General features: G+C 33.1%; 1 protein-coding gene and 1 pseudogene across 2 annotated transcripts; both read left to right on the forward strand.

Annotated features, from left to right (window-relative positions):
• The first annotated feature begins 2887 nt into the window (after window positions 1-2887).
• Window positions 2888-7698, forward strand: LOC143591953 (glycerophosphodiester phosphodiesterase GDPD1, chloroplastic-like; annotated as a pseudogene). Its single transcript, XR_013145817.1, has 7 exons — window positions 2888-3365; window positions 5311-5370; window positions 5755-5835; window positions 5952-6152; window positions 6243-6338; window positions 7028-7222; window positions 7330-7698. The product of XR_013145817.1 is annotated as a glycerophosphodiester phosphodiesterase GDPD1, chloroplastic-like (transcript).
• Window positions 7699-10822: 3124 nt separating this feature from the next.
• Window positions 10823-13530, forward strand: LOC143591954 (11-beta-hydroxysteroid dehydrogenase 1A-like). The gene is made up of 6 exons (XM_077071997.1): window positions 10823-11033; window positions 11119-11317; window positions 11418-11497; window positions 12709-12840; window positions 12939-13091; window positions 13169-13530. Exons 1-6 carry the CDS (start codon window positions 10839-10841, stop codon window positions 13250-13252), a joined length of 843 nt encoding a protein of 280 aa, XP_076928112.1. The 5' UTR covers window positions 10823-10838; the 3' UTR covers window positions 13253-13530.
• The last annotated feature ends 642 nt before the right edge of the window (window positions 13531-14172 follow it).

Genomic DNA, 14172 nt, shown 5'->3' on the forward strand with positions numbered 1-14172 from the left:
AGCGATCTATAGAGGTTCAAGTGTATACTGACTAATCCACTCTAGTCGACATTCCGATTATTCGATCGAGAGTTTTTTTCACTAATCGTTTCCCTAAACGATAGGGATTACCAATTCAAAGTCTCACTAGATAAATATTGATCACCTTCTTCAATACATGTGCATCTTTGAACATTGAATTGGCAGGTTAGGAGAATAACATTGGGACCAAATTTTTGTGAGAGATTAATGTTTAGCATTGTTTTTTAAACAACGTATCCAAGATTGCATGAAGTCTATTTTTCAAGCAAAACAAAACATAGGTTTCTATGGCAATATTCTATGATGATCCGTTCCTTTCATAAAGATATTATGTGACATATCTTACGCCATACTACATAGTCGATTACAATCAAGATCAACAAGTACAACCCGACTTCCAAAGTCGTTTGACGGGTAATATTATCGTTGATTTTTTTACTCATTTTGTTTCGTTTTTGTCTCAATTGACTATGTTTTTAATTTCGTTAAATACTTTTGATGACTGGTGACCTTCCAAATTTCCACCATCACCACCACGCAACTGAGGTCCTCAAGAAACCCTACAATTTTTTGGTCAACGGAAATGGTTCCTGGTATGTTCGGGCCTTTAAGAGTTGTTAGGTGAGACGAGTGGAGCGAAGGGGGCAAGGTTTGCAATTGATGGTGTTGCGTGATGAGGATTGCAGTCGATGGTGGTGATGGACGATGGCGATTGTAGCCAGTAGTGGTGTTGGGCAGTAGGGTTAGGTGGCAACAAAGACTAAAGCTGTACTTGACTAGGTTTTTTTCCCTCTAAAATCTACTATTTAAATTTATTTGTCACTAAAGTTGTATTTAAAATAAAGTATTTATGTATAGTAAACTATACTTAATACCGGTACCGAACTATCACCCATGTGCCGATGTCCATTTGAGCATATCAAAACTTTATTTGTTGGGTTATATGAAATTATTTTTGTGTAACTAAATCATTGGCAAAAAAACCTTATAATTTGCAATACACATTTATCGAACAACATTTGTACCGTATTCGTATTTATTTTTATGGTTATTGGTTTCGAGCTTTGACATTACTTGGTGTTGATACTTTTTTAGTATTTTTCATCAACGGTATCGAACTGGTACTACACCACAAGTTAACTTTGTAACTCATGATAACTTGTATTCGATTGAGTTATTATTGTAAGAACGTGTTATGTTTTTGGCATTATGCATATACAACTCAAAAGTTTAAAAAGTTACCAAAAGAGTATGGAAAAAGGTAAAACTTTAAAAAGTTAACAAAAGAGTATGAAAAAAGGGTTGTTGTGGAGGTGGCTTATGGCATGGCCCTCGCGGTGATTAGGTGATGAATTTCTAACTTTGTAATATATAAATCTATATTTTATGCATTAGGGCAGGTTTATTTAATGTTAGAAGAAGATTATAAGAATATATTTCTTCAGTTGAAAGGTTTACTTCAAAACTTAACATGTGATATAAAACTTTTATTGACTTTTTTTACACGAAAAACAAGGGTAACTTTGCATAGCTCTAAACAAATTTTAAAAGCGTTTTGATTAGTTCACTCAAACTTTATAAGTGTTTCACTTAAGTCACACATATTTTACGTTTATTTAAATTCTAGATTTTAACATGTTTTTTAGCATCTCTGTTTTTATTTTTTTCAACTAGGAATGCTTTTTTATCCTTTTTTTTAAGTTGATGAGGACCGGTGAGGTGAATTTTAGGTTTTTTTTGAAATAATTAACATGTTTATTATATATACTTTTTAATATAATTACGTGTATTGGATATATCCTGATCTCCACATTTTCTCCTCCATTTCATTCTAGACACTAAAAAAAACTCGATGATGGCTCGATTTGAAGTTTTAGTGACCCAATTTGGATAAAAAAATGCACGAGAGATCTAATTGAAACAACTTTGAAACTTTGTAATTGAAATAGTTTTTAAACTTGGTTACTGTCTATGAATTTTTTTCTTAAGAAAAATAAATATATCTTAGAGTCAAAATTCGTCACCCAACATGCCAACCACTATAAGCTTCACATGTTATCGTACTCTTCAAAAGTTCAAACAACCATGTTTTTGTAACATCCTTCTGTAATCTTTTTGTTATCATTACAAAGATATCTTTTATACATCTTGACCAAAAAGAAATGTTAAAAAAAGTGATGTTTTTTGTATTTTTTCTTAAACCCTTTTAATGTAATTTGGAGACTATATATATATATTAGAGTGAAATACAGTTTTTGTTTCTGAGGTTTGTTCAAATATGCGGTCTTAGTCAAATAGTTTCAAATTTGCGATTTTTATCCATATGGTTTTATTTCATTTGCAATTAAACCCGAATTCACAAATCCCGTTAAATCTAGTCGTCAAACCCATTATCGTGCCTTTCACGTGAGGGACAGTTTTGTCCTTTTTTCCTCAAATACACCCCAGCCCCTCACGTGAGGGGGCTTGCAATTATGACTGAGGTTTATTTAGGGAGAAAAAAAGACAAAGTTGACCCTCACGTGAGGAGCATGGTGATGAGTTTAACGACCACACTTAACGGAGTTAATTAATTCGGGTTGAATTACAAGTGAAACGAATCCACAAAGACAAAAATCACAAATTTGAAACTATCAGACTAAAACCGCGTATTTAAACAAACCATAGGAACGAAAACCGCCGTTTACACTATATATTATAAACTGTGTAATAAAATTACCAAAAGAAGCCTTTGATGGTTGAGTTGATTAATGAAGGGTTGATCAATGAATAACAATGATCATATATACAAACTAAAAAGACAGGTGTACGTACGTAGCTTGTTTGTTATATATCATGCTCTAGAAGTTTAATGTTAGGGTCATGGGTCACACATAATAAATATATTCTATTCTATATTATGGATGTCACATAAATCATTTGCAACACCATTGTTACGTGAGATGAATCAAAGTTGAAACAAAGCCTTAGAACATTCCCGTAATTTCTGGGTAATCATGGATACCGTCTTTAAATTCATCTCCCCTAATAACTCTTCCCAAATCCCCCTTAATATGGCTCTTAAAACGGCTCATATTACACGACTTCCTAATCTTGATCATGTTTCTTCAAATGTTTCCACATTCAATATTTTTCATCAAAACCATCATCATGACGACGAAAACAACGACAACGACAATGTTAAGAAGCCGAACGGGGAGTTTATGGTCATCGGTCATCGAGGAACCGGGATGAACTTGTTACAATCTAATGAGCCTAGAATGAAAGTTGTTAAAGAGAATTCTATTCTTGCATTTAATTCAGCCGGGAAATATAATCTGGATTATATAGAATTTGATGTTCAGGTATTATTATTATTATTATTATTATTATTATGAATTAATAATTATGGATTACTAGGGGGCTTGTTCCAATGGTCAGGAACATTATGGATGACCCCTATGTCCAGGGTTCGAGTCCTGATTCCGACCGGATTTTCCCAGAGCAAAAAAACCTGTCGTGCCTTCAGGCGGGGTGAGCCAACTGGGTTTTACCAAGAACGGCCAAGCTAAACTCGGATGCCAGCGTGGATCTTGATTATGTCAACATAGTCTGCCCCGAGTGGGGTGGCGGGACTCCTCCTCCTGCTGGACCGAGGAGTATGATATACCTTAACTGTGAAATTCAACGTTCGAAAAAAAAAATTTATTATTATTATTATTATTTGAAATATTTAAGGTTAGATTTCGTTTACGTTTCCGGTAAGTAGAGTCGTGTGAAATTAATTAGGTGATGGTTTGCCGGTGGCCGCGGCGATTGTTGGTCTAAAACGACATTATGTTGGTCCTTACGTTTAGGAAACACGTGTTTGGAAGACTGACAAAACAGGTTGCGTTAAGTGTTTGGTGGGCCCACGCCCACGTATTACGACCATTATATTATTTTGTTGTTTATGTCGTTTTCTTTAGCTCCATTTTTGATCTAGTTTAAGGAGGACAAGTAATGTTAAAACACAAATATAAATTTAAGACCCTTTTTTAGATAGCGATGAGTGATGGCTATGATATGGTCAAACAACAATGCTTTTAATGGTTGGATTTGTTAAACCAAACTTATGGTAACCTGTCGATATCTTGAAAGATGTAGATAAAAAAGTTTAAAGCCATGAGTACCACCCTGGGTTGGGTTTGGTGATGTGCGGAAAATGCAACCGCACATGGCTCATCAACTCGTGAGTCCAATCCGGCTGAAAATCCATGCAAGTTTTTTGTTTTTTTTTTATTTGCTCGAGTTTGATGTAAGCATGAACAAAAAACTTTAAACTCTTTAATTTTTTTTTTTTTGTAAAACTAATTGCTTTGTCTAAATGTCACTGGAATCATAATTTTTGTAATAAATTTTCATAAATAATATATTTAAGGTTTAAATAAGGGGATAATTACAATGAAGCTGATTAAAATACGCAAGTTAACACACTTGCTTAAATACGAAAGTTTGGGCCATCTAAAGTCTAAACCCATTTGCTACTTAACTCATCTAAAGCTCATTTAATCCAAATAAAAAAAATGAAATATTTAATTCTTAAACCTATTTATTAAAAAATTATAAATAGCGCCAATAATAGATCATTTTGCTACAATATTTTGTAGAATGTGTTGTTATCACGATTGTCTTTGTATTATTGAATTTTTATATATGTAAGTTTATATTTTAGTGCTCGCTTTTCCTTGTCGCACTGGGAATTCAAATCCCCAGACGGCCTTGCTAAAACCGTATAGAAAAATAAAAATCACATAAGATGTTATGTATTGTTAATCAACTATACATAGCAAAATAATAGAAAGAAAACCTAATCAACTCATAAATTCTAATTATGATATAAATAATCACAATAAATCTATTATATCCGATACTGGGATGTGTAAAGAGACAAAAGAAAATATATGCTTCTTAGATAATAAGGGAGGGCGACATGCATCCCGGGCATCCGATCCTCCGGTGGATTTAATCCCGTCCCCAGTGGGCCCCATCTCCCGTCCGCCTCTATTATTGATTGTATACTTTGTTGCTTTTACAATTTGTGATGTCAAACCCGGTGTTGCTTCCTCTTGACACTTGATCATAAGTTGATATGAATCTAATTCAAGTTGTCTTAATTTGTTAGTTATCATGTGTGTTATCAACTTATATTTAGTTTTTTTTTTCAAGAGACTGATTTGTTTGCTTGTTTGGTGTTTCGCTGAACATTTCTTGATCTAAGTTTTGAGAAACTTAGACAAAAAAACGTAAACAACACACCTCCTTTTGTAGGTGACCAAGGATGACTGTCCAGTAATATTTCATGACAACTTCATCTTCACTGAAGATAAGGTCAGTTTACACTTCATTTTACTATTTATTACTCACTTCGTCCCATTAGAAGTTTCCATATTTCCTTTTTTGTTTGTCACAATACAAATGCGCACTTTCAAAATTTATTAGCAAATTTACAAGTTTACCCTTAAACACTTACAACTAGCATTAATAAACAATATTGTTGAACCCAATTTTTAAGGGCATTATTGTCATTTGGTAAGAAAAAAAAAAGTAATTATTCAATCTACCTTAAACTTTGTGTTTTTCAAACCAAGACATTTCTAATGGGACGGAGCTCTAGCTGTTCCACAACCCACACATGGTATAAATACAACTTTCATAAAAACATTCATTTTTCGTGCACTCTGAGCGTATTATTTACCGGGTATTTTATTTCAGGGAGTACTAATCGGAAAAAGAGTTACCGAAATGAATTTAGACGCGTTTCTTTCGTATGGACCTCAACGGGATCCAAACAAAGTAATAATGTTTCTTGTCATAAGCGCATATTCGATATTCCATATCATATATTGATATATCATATATACGTGTTCTAAATTTGATCCGTTTGACGGTTATGATCTTGACAACATCAGGTGGGTAAACCTTTATTTAGACAAATAAAAGATGGGAGGATTTTTGAGTGGAAAGTTGAAAAAGATGATCATCTATGCACATTGGAAGAAGTGTTCCAAAAAGTTAACCATTCTCAGGGATTCAATATTGAGTTCAAGTTTGATGATAACATTGCGTACAAAGAGGAAGAGCTCGTTCGTGTGATACAAGTTGTTCTTCACGTATGCACTTGTTCTAGTTGTTTGATATAACATGTCTTCTTTCAATAGAAGTGTTACCATATTCATGGATTTTGGTTTCTTTTTATGCAGATTGTTAACAAGTATGCTAAAAACCGACCCATCTATTTCTCAAGCTTTCAGCGTGATGCAACTCTTTTGACCCGGAAACTCCAAAGCACTTATCCTGTAAGTTTAATGGTACATGTATTATATGTTTACATTTAGAAGTAATAAACATGTATGAAAGCAATTACACGCGTTACGACATTTTTACTCGTAACCTATACTGATTACCTATTTGTGCATCGGCAAATAGAGTTGGTTCTTTGAAATAAAATCATGACCGGTATGGGTTACTTTTTAGAGAGACTTTCACACAATAGTAACCGAGTTTTCCAAAGGTTCCACTAAGTTACTCAAACTATTTTGTTCCTTAAAGTTACCCAACTTTGATTAGGTGTTCTGGTTACTATAAGTGATTTTTCTTTTAAATAACTAGAAGTAGAAGGTTGTAGTGAAAAACAAATTCACTAAAGAATAACAAAGCTTAAGAATTGTTCATTTTTTGTCAAATAATAAAATAATTACTAAATAGCAATGATAATTTATATATGATCCATTTAGGTTGCATGATCTTAGAACTTTTTATTTTTTTTTAAAAAAAATTTACAATACTTGAAAACAAATAAAAGTTGAGTGAGTATATAGGAACATAAAAAGCTTTAGTAACTTAAGTCTGCACTTGAAAAACTTTATTAGTAAAATTTTCTCGATGTTTTATGTGAGTAACTCTATATCATGCAATGGTATAGGAATTACTACTAAAGAAACCGTTCATCTGATTATGTTTTCGCTTGTTGTAATGTCACGATTAGGTCTTCTTTCTTACAAATGGAGGGGTGGAAACATATACCGACGTTAGGAGAAATTCTTTGGATGAAGCATTGATTGGGCACATCCGGCGGATTAAATGGAATCGTTGCTGAAGTGAGATCCATCTTAAGAAATCCAGGAGTAATTAAAAGAATTAAAGACTTGAAACTCAGTCTCATAAGCTATGGCCAGTTAAAGTATGCGTGTTCATTTTCTTGAAAACACGTCGAAATTTCAAGATTCTTTTTGTTCCCCTTGTCATGTTACATATTCACACTTAATGAAACATTTGCTATCGTTTCAGTAACGTACGAGAAGTGGTCACTGCACAAATGTTGATGGGCGTTGATGGGGTGATCGTGGACTTGGTTCAAGAGATCACTGAAGTAGTTGCGGAATTTGGAAAGAGAATATGGCCGAAGAGGAAAACGATAAGGGGATCAAGTGTTCAGAGAAGCAACTTTCTAGTCTTATGGAGGTCATTGGAATGAAATATATTTGTAGTTAATTTGTGTGTAAATTATGCATATGACCTTCTTTTCCACATTATCATCTATTTATGTGGAGTTGGTAATAAGCATATGGATGTATGCTATATCTCATCACAAATGTGTGTTAAGGAGGATAAAAATGTACAACTTAAGTTCATATAAAACTAGTAGTTATTCTTATCGTACAACATTATGCATTATTATCGTAAAACAAAATAATTAGTTCGATGCATAGTTTCAAGAAATTTAATCATGTGGTAACACTTGATTTCTTTCTACCAAAGTTCTAGTTTGAGTCTTGCTTTCACTGGTTTATTCTCATAACATATTGAAGGCTATATGTCCAACACAAGATGCTATTTACATGATCTTGTTGGTTAGTAGGTTTTGACGGGGTCATGAGTTTTCCGATAACAAGTTCTCTTTGTTATAAAAATACAACTATTCATGTGGGCATTTTGTTCCTAATTTAAGATTTGGCACATGAATGTTGTTACAATGGACTACAATATGGATTTGGGTTACATAGAACTAGTTATACGTACATAAGATGTTGGAAGCTAAAAGATGTGATTAATCATTTATGTTAAAAGACTAGAATAAGGTGGCTTCAATTGAAAATTTTGGTCACTGCCTCACTGAAGACTGGACCACTGATAGTGGGTTCCACATAGTGCCGTCCACACCGCTCGTCGCTCGAACTCGCTCGGAAAATGCTCGCTCGTTTTTTCACTCGATTGAAAACGAGCCACTCTGCTTGGTTTGGTTTGTAAACGAGCCAAGCAACGAGTAAAGGCCTGCTCGGTTCGGTTTGGCTCGAATATTTTTAATCTATTTTATATATAATTATATACAAGCTATGTGCCCGCGCGATGCAGCGGGGCGCGCGCGTAACTCTTTATTGAACGCATAATCCGTGTCGGTACATATGTCACCTGATGACAGTGCGCACGTAACATAAAATTGGACGTGTAACTCGTGCAAAGCCAGTTGCGTGTTATCGAAGATTGAACACGCGTAACCGGACGGGAATGTACGTTACCGACATCAAAACATGCTTAACCAACACCACACGTGTAATTCATTCCGATTAACGGTGTAGGGCGTTAGGTTGAGCCCTTACCAAGATTAGGTTATGTGCGTTACGTGGTGTTGGATACGTGTTTATAGACCCCAGTACATGTAAAAAACGATATTTGCGTAACATGTAACGAGAATCAAAAGGCAAACCTGAAATATACAGTAATTTGAAATCAATCATTTTTTTAAACCAACCCGTTTTGGCCCCAAACCCGTCCCGACTCGACATCATTCTAACCTAACCCCTTTCTACTCGAACCCGAACCAAATTAACCATATTTTTGTATCGACTCATTTCAACCCTAATGTACTTTTACAAATGACTCAAGCACGCCAGACTCGACATGTTACCCGGTTCTAAATGGTAAGCGCGTAACATGCTATCTTTTTAAAACTAAAAAACTATAGCAATATCATACTCAAATTAAAGAGGATAAAATGCTCGTTTTTATGATGTAATTTTTTTGAAAAAATATTAACGTGTGAAAAAATTATTGCCGTTAAAAAATCATGGGGTAGTTAGTTTTGAATTAGGGGAGATATTTGTAACTATGAATAAATTTTACATAAAAGGTAGTGAAGTTGAGGGAACAAGGTTGTAAGTGTATTTTGAAAAAATGAAAGTTACGTAACATTTGTAGTTGTGAGTAAAGACTTAATTACCCTTAATATTCATATTTTGTATGTATTATGGGTTGTATATAAAACAATGAGTTTTGTACCTCTTAAAATTTAAGAGGTCCCTAACGCATGATTTATATATAGTATAGATGAATAAATATATAGACAAAACACATAAATATAAGCTTACAATTATTTTTATCCCTTTAAAATTTCCGTATTCCATCAATTTTATAGTTTTATTTGTTCGATTCAAGTTTTTAGAATACTAGAAGTTTGTTTACATGATCATTATATCTCACTTTAAACTTATTTTTAATATAAAATTTACAATATATTACACGTTTGTCTTTAAAACTACTAATTTATTTATAAAATATATAATTAAAACCTTCAAATTTGTTTCTTATTGAAATTTTTAATGTGAAAAGAAATTAATAATGCTCGCAATCGCTCGATGTTGGATTGAAAAATGCTCGATTCGATTTTAGCTCGTTTCGGTTTTCGCTCGATCCGAATTTCAGCCGTTCAGTTGTAAACGAGCCAAGCAACGAGCAAGCATTCGTTCGGTTCGGCTCGACTCGTGAACAACCCTAGCTCCACAGCTAATTTGAAATCCAATACGCTTGGGCCAATTATGTTAAGGCCTGCAAAACAAACCCAAATTCAGATTAGGTATTTAAAGTAGTACATTGGGTTAGTTTGGGCTGAAGTTAAATCTTTTATAGAATTTATATGGGCTGAACTATTAAGGAAAATGGTATAAGAGTATAAGACCATTCCCATTAGTTTTCTGATATAATATTATTATTGTTTTGTAAACTTATTATTTAAAGTTTAATTTTTTATATATTTTAAATAATCATAAATTATATTTATATAACAAAAATGTTGATTGAGGTTGGGTTGTGAATGAGAGTGAAAATTTAGATTAGATTGAGTTGTGCTTGTTGATGAGAGACAAATTAGTTTTTATTATAAGATTTGGTTGGGTTGGGTTGCCAATCGGAATGGTCTAAGGGCGGGTTTTGCAAGTTGCAACAAACCAACTTTTTTATTTTATCATGATTCTTATTAAAACTTGTATTTCTAGGTTGAATTAATTAAAATTTGATCCTTCATATATTGGATTTAAAATTTTTAAAAACTTTTAACTAAGCCTTAATATTAATCTTATTTGCATATTTTATTTTGTTAAGTATTTCAAAATAATAACATACAAATTGCTTTAATAAGTTAAATAAAAGGATGAGTAAGAATTAGTGAAACCATAAAAATAAATTGAGTGAATGAAAAGACTAGTTGAAAATAAAAAACTTGTTCACAAAATATCAACTAATGACGCATCACTTTCAGTGACCATAGAACATAAATATAAACATCGTTCGTTGGCTACTTGGCCATGTGACTCATTACTCGATGACTATTTGATGGACACTTGCATTAATTTATTTATTTTCCTGACAATGAAATTAAAATAAAAAACAATTGACCGAACAGTCGGGTGGGTGGCTGGTAGAAGGTGCATGTTATGGTCGGATATTTAGTTGCTTAGTTACAAAGAATCTAACCTTAAAACATTATAAGAAGTAGGTGTGTCACATGTGTGGATAAACTAGTCATGTATGAAGCCTACTTCAATAACAGGTTCACAAACACCCTTGTGTTTTATGTTTTCTTGCTACTTGTTCTTCTTGTTTCGCCGTTCCTTTTCGCTTGGGAACTTGTCAATTCCATTCGATCATGTTTCCGATCCAAGGAAAACATGTCCGGAAAAGTGGTGTTGATCACGGGTGCTTCATCTGGACTTGGAGAAGTATGTATTATGTATATTATATATATGACTCTTATTTATAAATCTTTAAAGAAAAGATTGAACATTTTTCTTATATTATTGGCAGCTTATGGCATATGAATATGCAAAACTAGGCGCATGTTTAGTGATTATATTGACAAAGAAACCAGAGAGCCGACTAGAGCTAGTAGCAGACAGAGCTCGTGAACTCGGCTCTCCTGATGTTCTTTCCATATTTGCTAACGTGTCAAAGGTCGACGATTGTAGGATGTTCGTGGATGACACCATTAAACATTTTGGTCGTTGTGGGTAACCCGTATATAATCTTCTAATAAATTATGTTTTTCACCATCACTAATTTATGTGAATTAACATGGATATATATGGTAATCAATTGTTTTGCAGTGGATCATCTTGTTTGTAATGCAGGAATTGGAGCACTTTATTCAATCAATCATGATGTCACCAAATTCGCACCTGTTATTGTAAGATCAAATTAAACACTAACCACAACATTTAATTAAATTGATTATCTTGTCAAGACGTCTAAAATTGAACAATGCTAAATATGTTATTTTTTATAATCAATATAAATTATTAAACACTGATTTTCATTATAGTAATATATGGACCCTACAAGAAAACTTGGGTATTATCGACAACATATTTTTGCTGGAAACAATAGCTTAATCAAAGCTTATAATCTATATGTTTTGAGTTTTGACATGCTAAAATATAATTTTCATTCATTACCATCTATCTACACATGTGAACTTTATACTTAATTTGCATATCTATAGTTTTTCACACTTAGAACATTCATACCGAGTCTCTTTATATTTCTTCATTTCCAAATTTTTGAGATTTTATTTTTTCACTTTTCATCCGAATTTCCATATCCGGATTACCGAGATTTTGTAATAGTGAATCTTTGTGTATAGAGAGATTACTATTAAGTATTAACATCTCTAAAGATTAAATATTGTACCTCAAGTATTTTGATTACCCTAATCATTTCGGTTTTTACATCTAGAATGTATTTAGGCTAGTACTCCAAACATAGAAGATAGAGAAAGAAATAATATAAAAAAATAATACTAATATGCAGGGCCGGCACTGAGAAGGCGAACTTTTTTTTGGGCCAAAGGCGAAATTTTTTTGGGACTAAGTAAAAGGAACATTTTATTGGGTTTAAACAATTTAATTTTAAATGAGCTTTACTTGGTTATGAGTTGAGTTATTTAAAAAGCTTTTGTATTAAAATAAACTTAAAAATATCTCAAATAAGAATATAACTCACAACCTCTTGGTTATATATCATACCTCTTTGCCACTAGACCAAGCTAGTGGTTATGTAATTGTGTTGAAACACTGATTATACATATTTTTTTCATAAAAATATATATAATATTTTAAAAAAAAATTCGGGCCTAACGGGATGTCGGGCCTATGGCCGTCGACTACCTTGCCTCCCCTCATGGCCGGCTCTGCTAATATGGATATAGAGTTAGAGATGGAGACAGGTAAATATTCCAATGAGAATGTAGAAATTTCTTTCGTTTACACAATACTTATGATTTTAGCGTCTCTACTAAACTTTTATTATGGTTTCATATGTTCGTATAAATTTTAAAAATTTACTTATTTGATATTATGACGACGATACTGAATTTTTGTATGAATATAATGTATGCAGGACATAAACTTTTGGGGATCGGTTTATCCAACTCATTTTGCGATTCCACACCTCATGAAGACCAATGGAAAGATCATCGTAAATGCCTCATGTGCTGGTGTGTTGAATCCGCCTAGAGGTGGCTTTTATAATGTAAAGAACCGAATTCAAGCCTCTATTTGTCATTTGCCATTTATCTTATTTAAGTGTAAATGCGTAATACCTTATGGTGCATAATGTTTCTTGATCAGGCAAGTAAAGCAGCATTGATCAGCTTCTATGAGTCCCTTAGATTCGAAGTTTCCCCGACAATAACAATAACAATCTTGACACTCGGGTACATACAAACAAACTTCATAACAGCCAAATATTCTAGCAATAGTGTTGGTGTTCGTTTAAGAAAAGTAAGTGTGTTAATTCATTTCACTTCAAATTGCAATAGATCATATCTATGTAATGCAACTAAAGCTAAGTTTGACAGGATATGAGAGATGTAGTCCCAACAATGGATGCTGAACCGTGTGTGAAAGCCGTTGTTGATGGAATACGCAAAGAAGCGACATGAATTACAGAACCAAGGTTCATTAAGGCTCTCTTCTTAATCCAGTTCGTGTTCCCACAACTACACCAATTCTACTTCAATATGTATTTTCCCTCAAAAAATAGGAAAGTGAAAAGAGTTGAATAGACCTTTGCTAGAGAAAATAAGTTGGTGTAATTGTCGGATGCAAACCTTAACTCGTTTTGTTATTATGCTAGTTTCAGGTTTTTAACATATACGAAACCTTGTATGTATTTCATCCTTTTTACATGTTATTATCGAACTAGCTTATGTTGAAGTGATTGAAACTTACTTCCGGCTACCTAAAGGCCTTGGTAACGACACTAGTGTATTGTTTATGATCGAAAGTGTTTATATCGAACTATCGAAGCCTGCTCTCTTTCTTAGATGTAATATATTAGTTACCACTAGGTAACTAATAATATATTAGTTGAGGTTTGTTATATAGATCATGAGAGTTAGTGCAATCATCTTTTTTATTATACTCGTATAAATAGTTAATAAAGAATCTTTTCATTATGCTTTCTTCGTTGCTAGCATTTCATTAATCATATTATAAGCAATGGCCTAGCTATACGGGTGTGCGCCGGTCACTTTTGTGGTGTGTAAATTGAAGTTGTGTGGACCTTGTTTGAAGGTAAAAAGTGTGCATATATATGCACATGGACAGTTTTGAGGTATCCAATAATCTTTTGGTCTAGTGGTATTGAAATATTAGATAAAAATTTGTCTTTTGAATTGATGAGGGTTAAACCCGATGGTGACAGAAATAAAAATCAAAAAACCTTGTCAGACTCATATGACATGAATTGGGCCTCAATCTGTTGTACGACTACGACCCCGTAAGTTTTTTTTTTAAATATATTTGGGTTATATATAAAGCCCAACAAAGAGCAATTGAGATAAATGATTTTAGTTTCAAA

The sequence above is a fragment of the Bidens hawaiensis genome, unplaced genomic scaffold (assembly GCF_021521415.1).
Source record: "Bidens hawaiensis isolate Kalapana, Puna unplaced genomic scaffold, B.hawaiensis_p1.1 tig00040203_1, whole genome shotgun sequence".
Classification (NCBI taxonomy): Eukaryota; Viridiplantae; Streptophyta; class Magnoliopsida; order Asterales; family Asteraceae; genus Bidens; species Bidens hawaiensis.

Excerpts from the sequence above, each read along its gene's own strand:
- LOC143591954 (XM_077071997.1), top strand. The coding sequence starts at position 10,839 with ATGTATGAAGCCTACTTCAATAACAGGTTCACAAACACCCTTGTGTTT. Across the intron at positions 12,841-12,938 it reads CTAGAGGTGGCTTTTATAAT|GCAAGTAAAGCAGCATTGAT; the intron begins GTAAAGAACCGA and ends TTTCTTGATCAG. Across the intron at positions 13,092-13,168 it reads TTGGTGTTCGTTTAAGAAAA|GATATGAGAGATGTAGTCCC; the intron begins GTAAGTGTGTTA and ends TAAGTTTGACAG.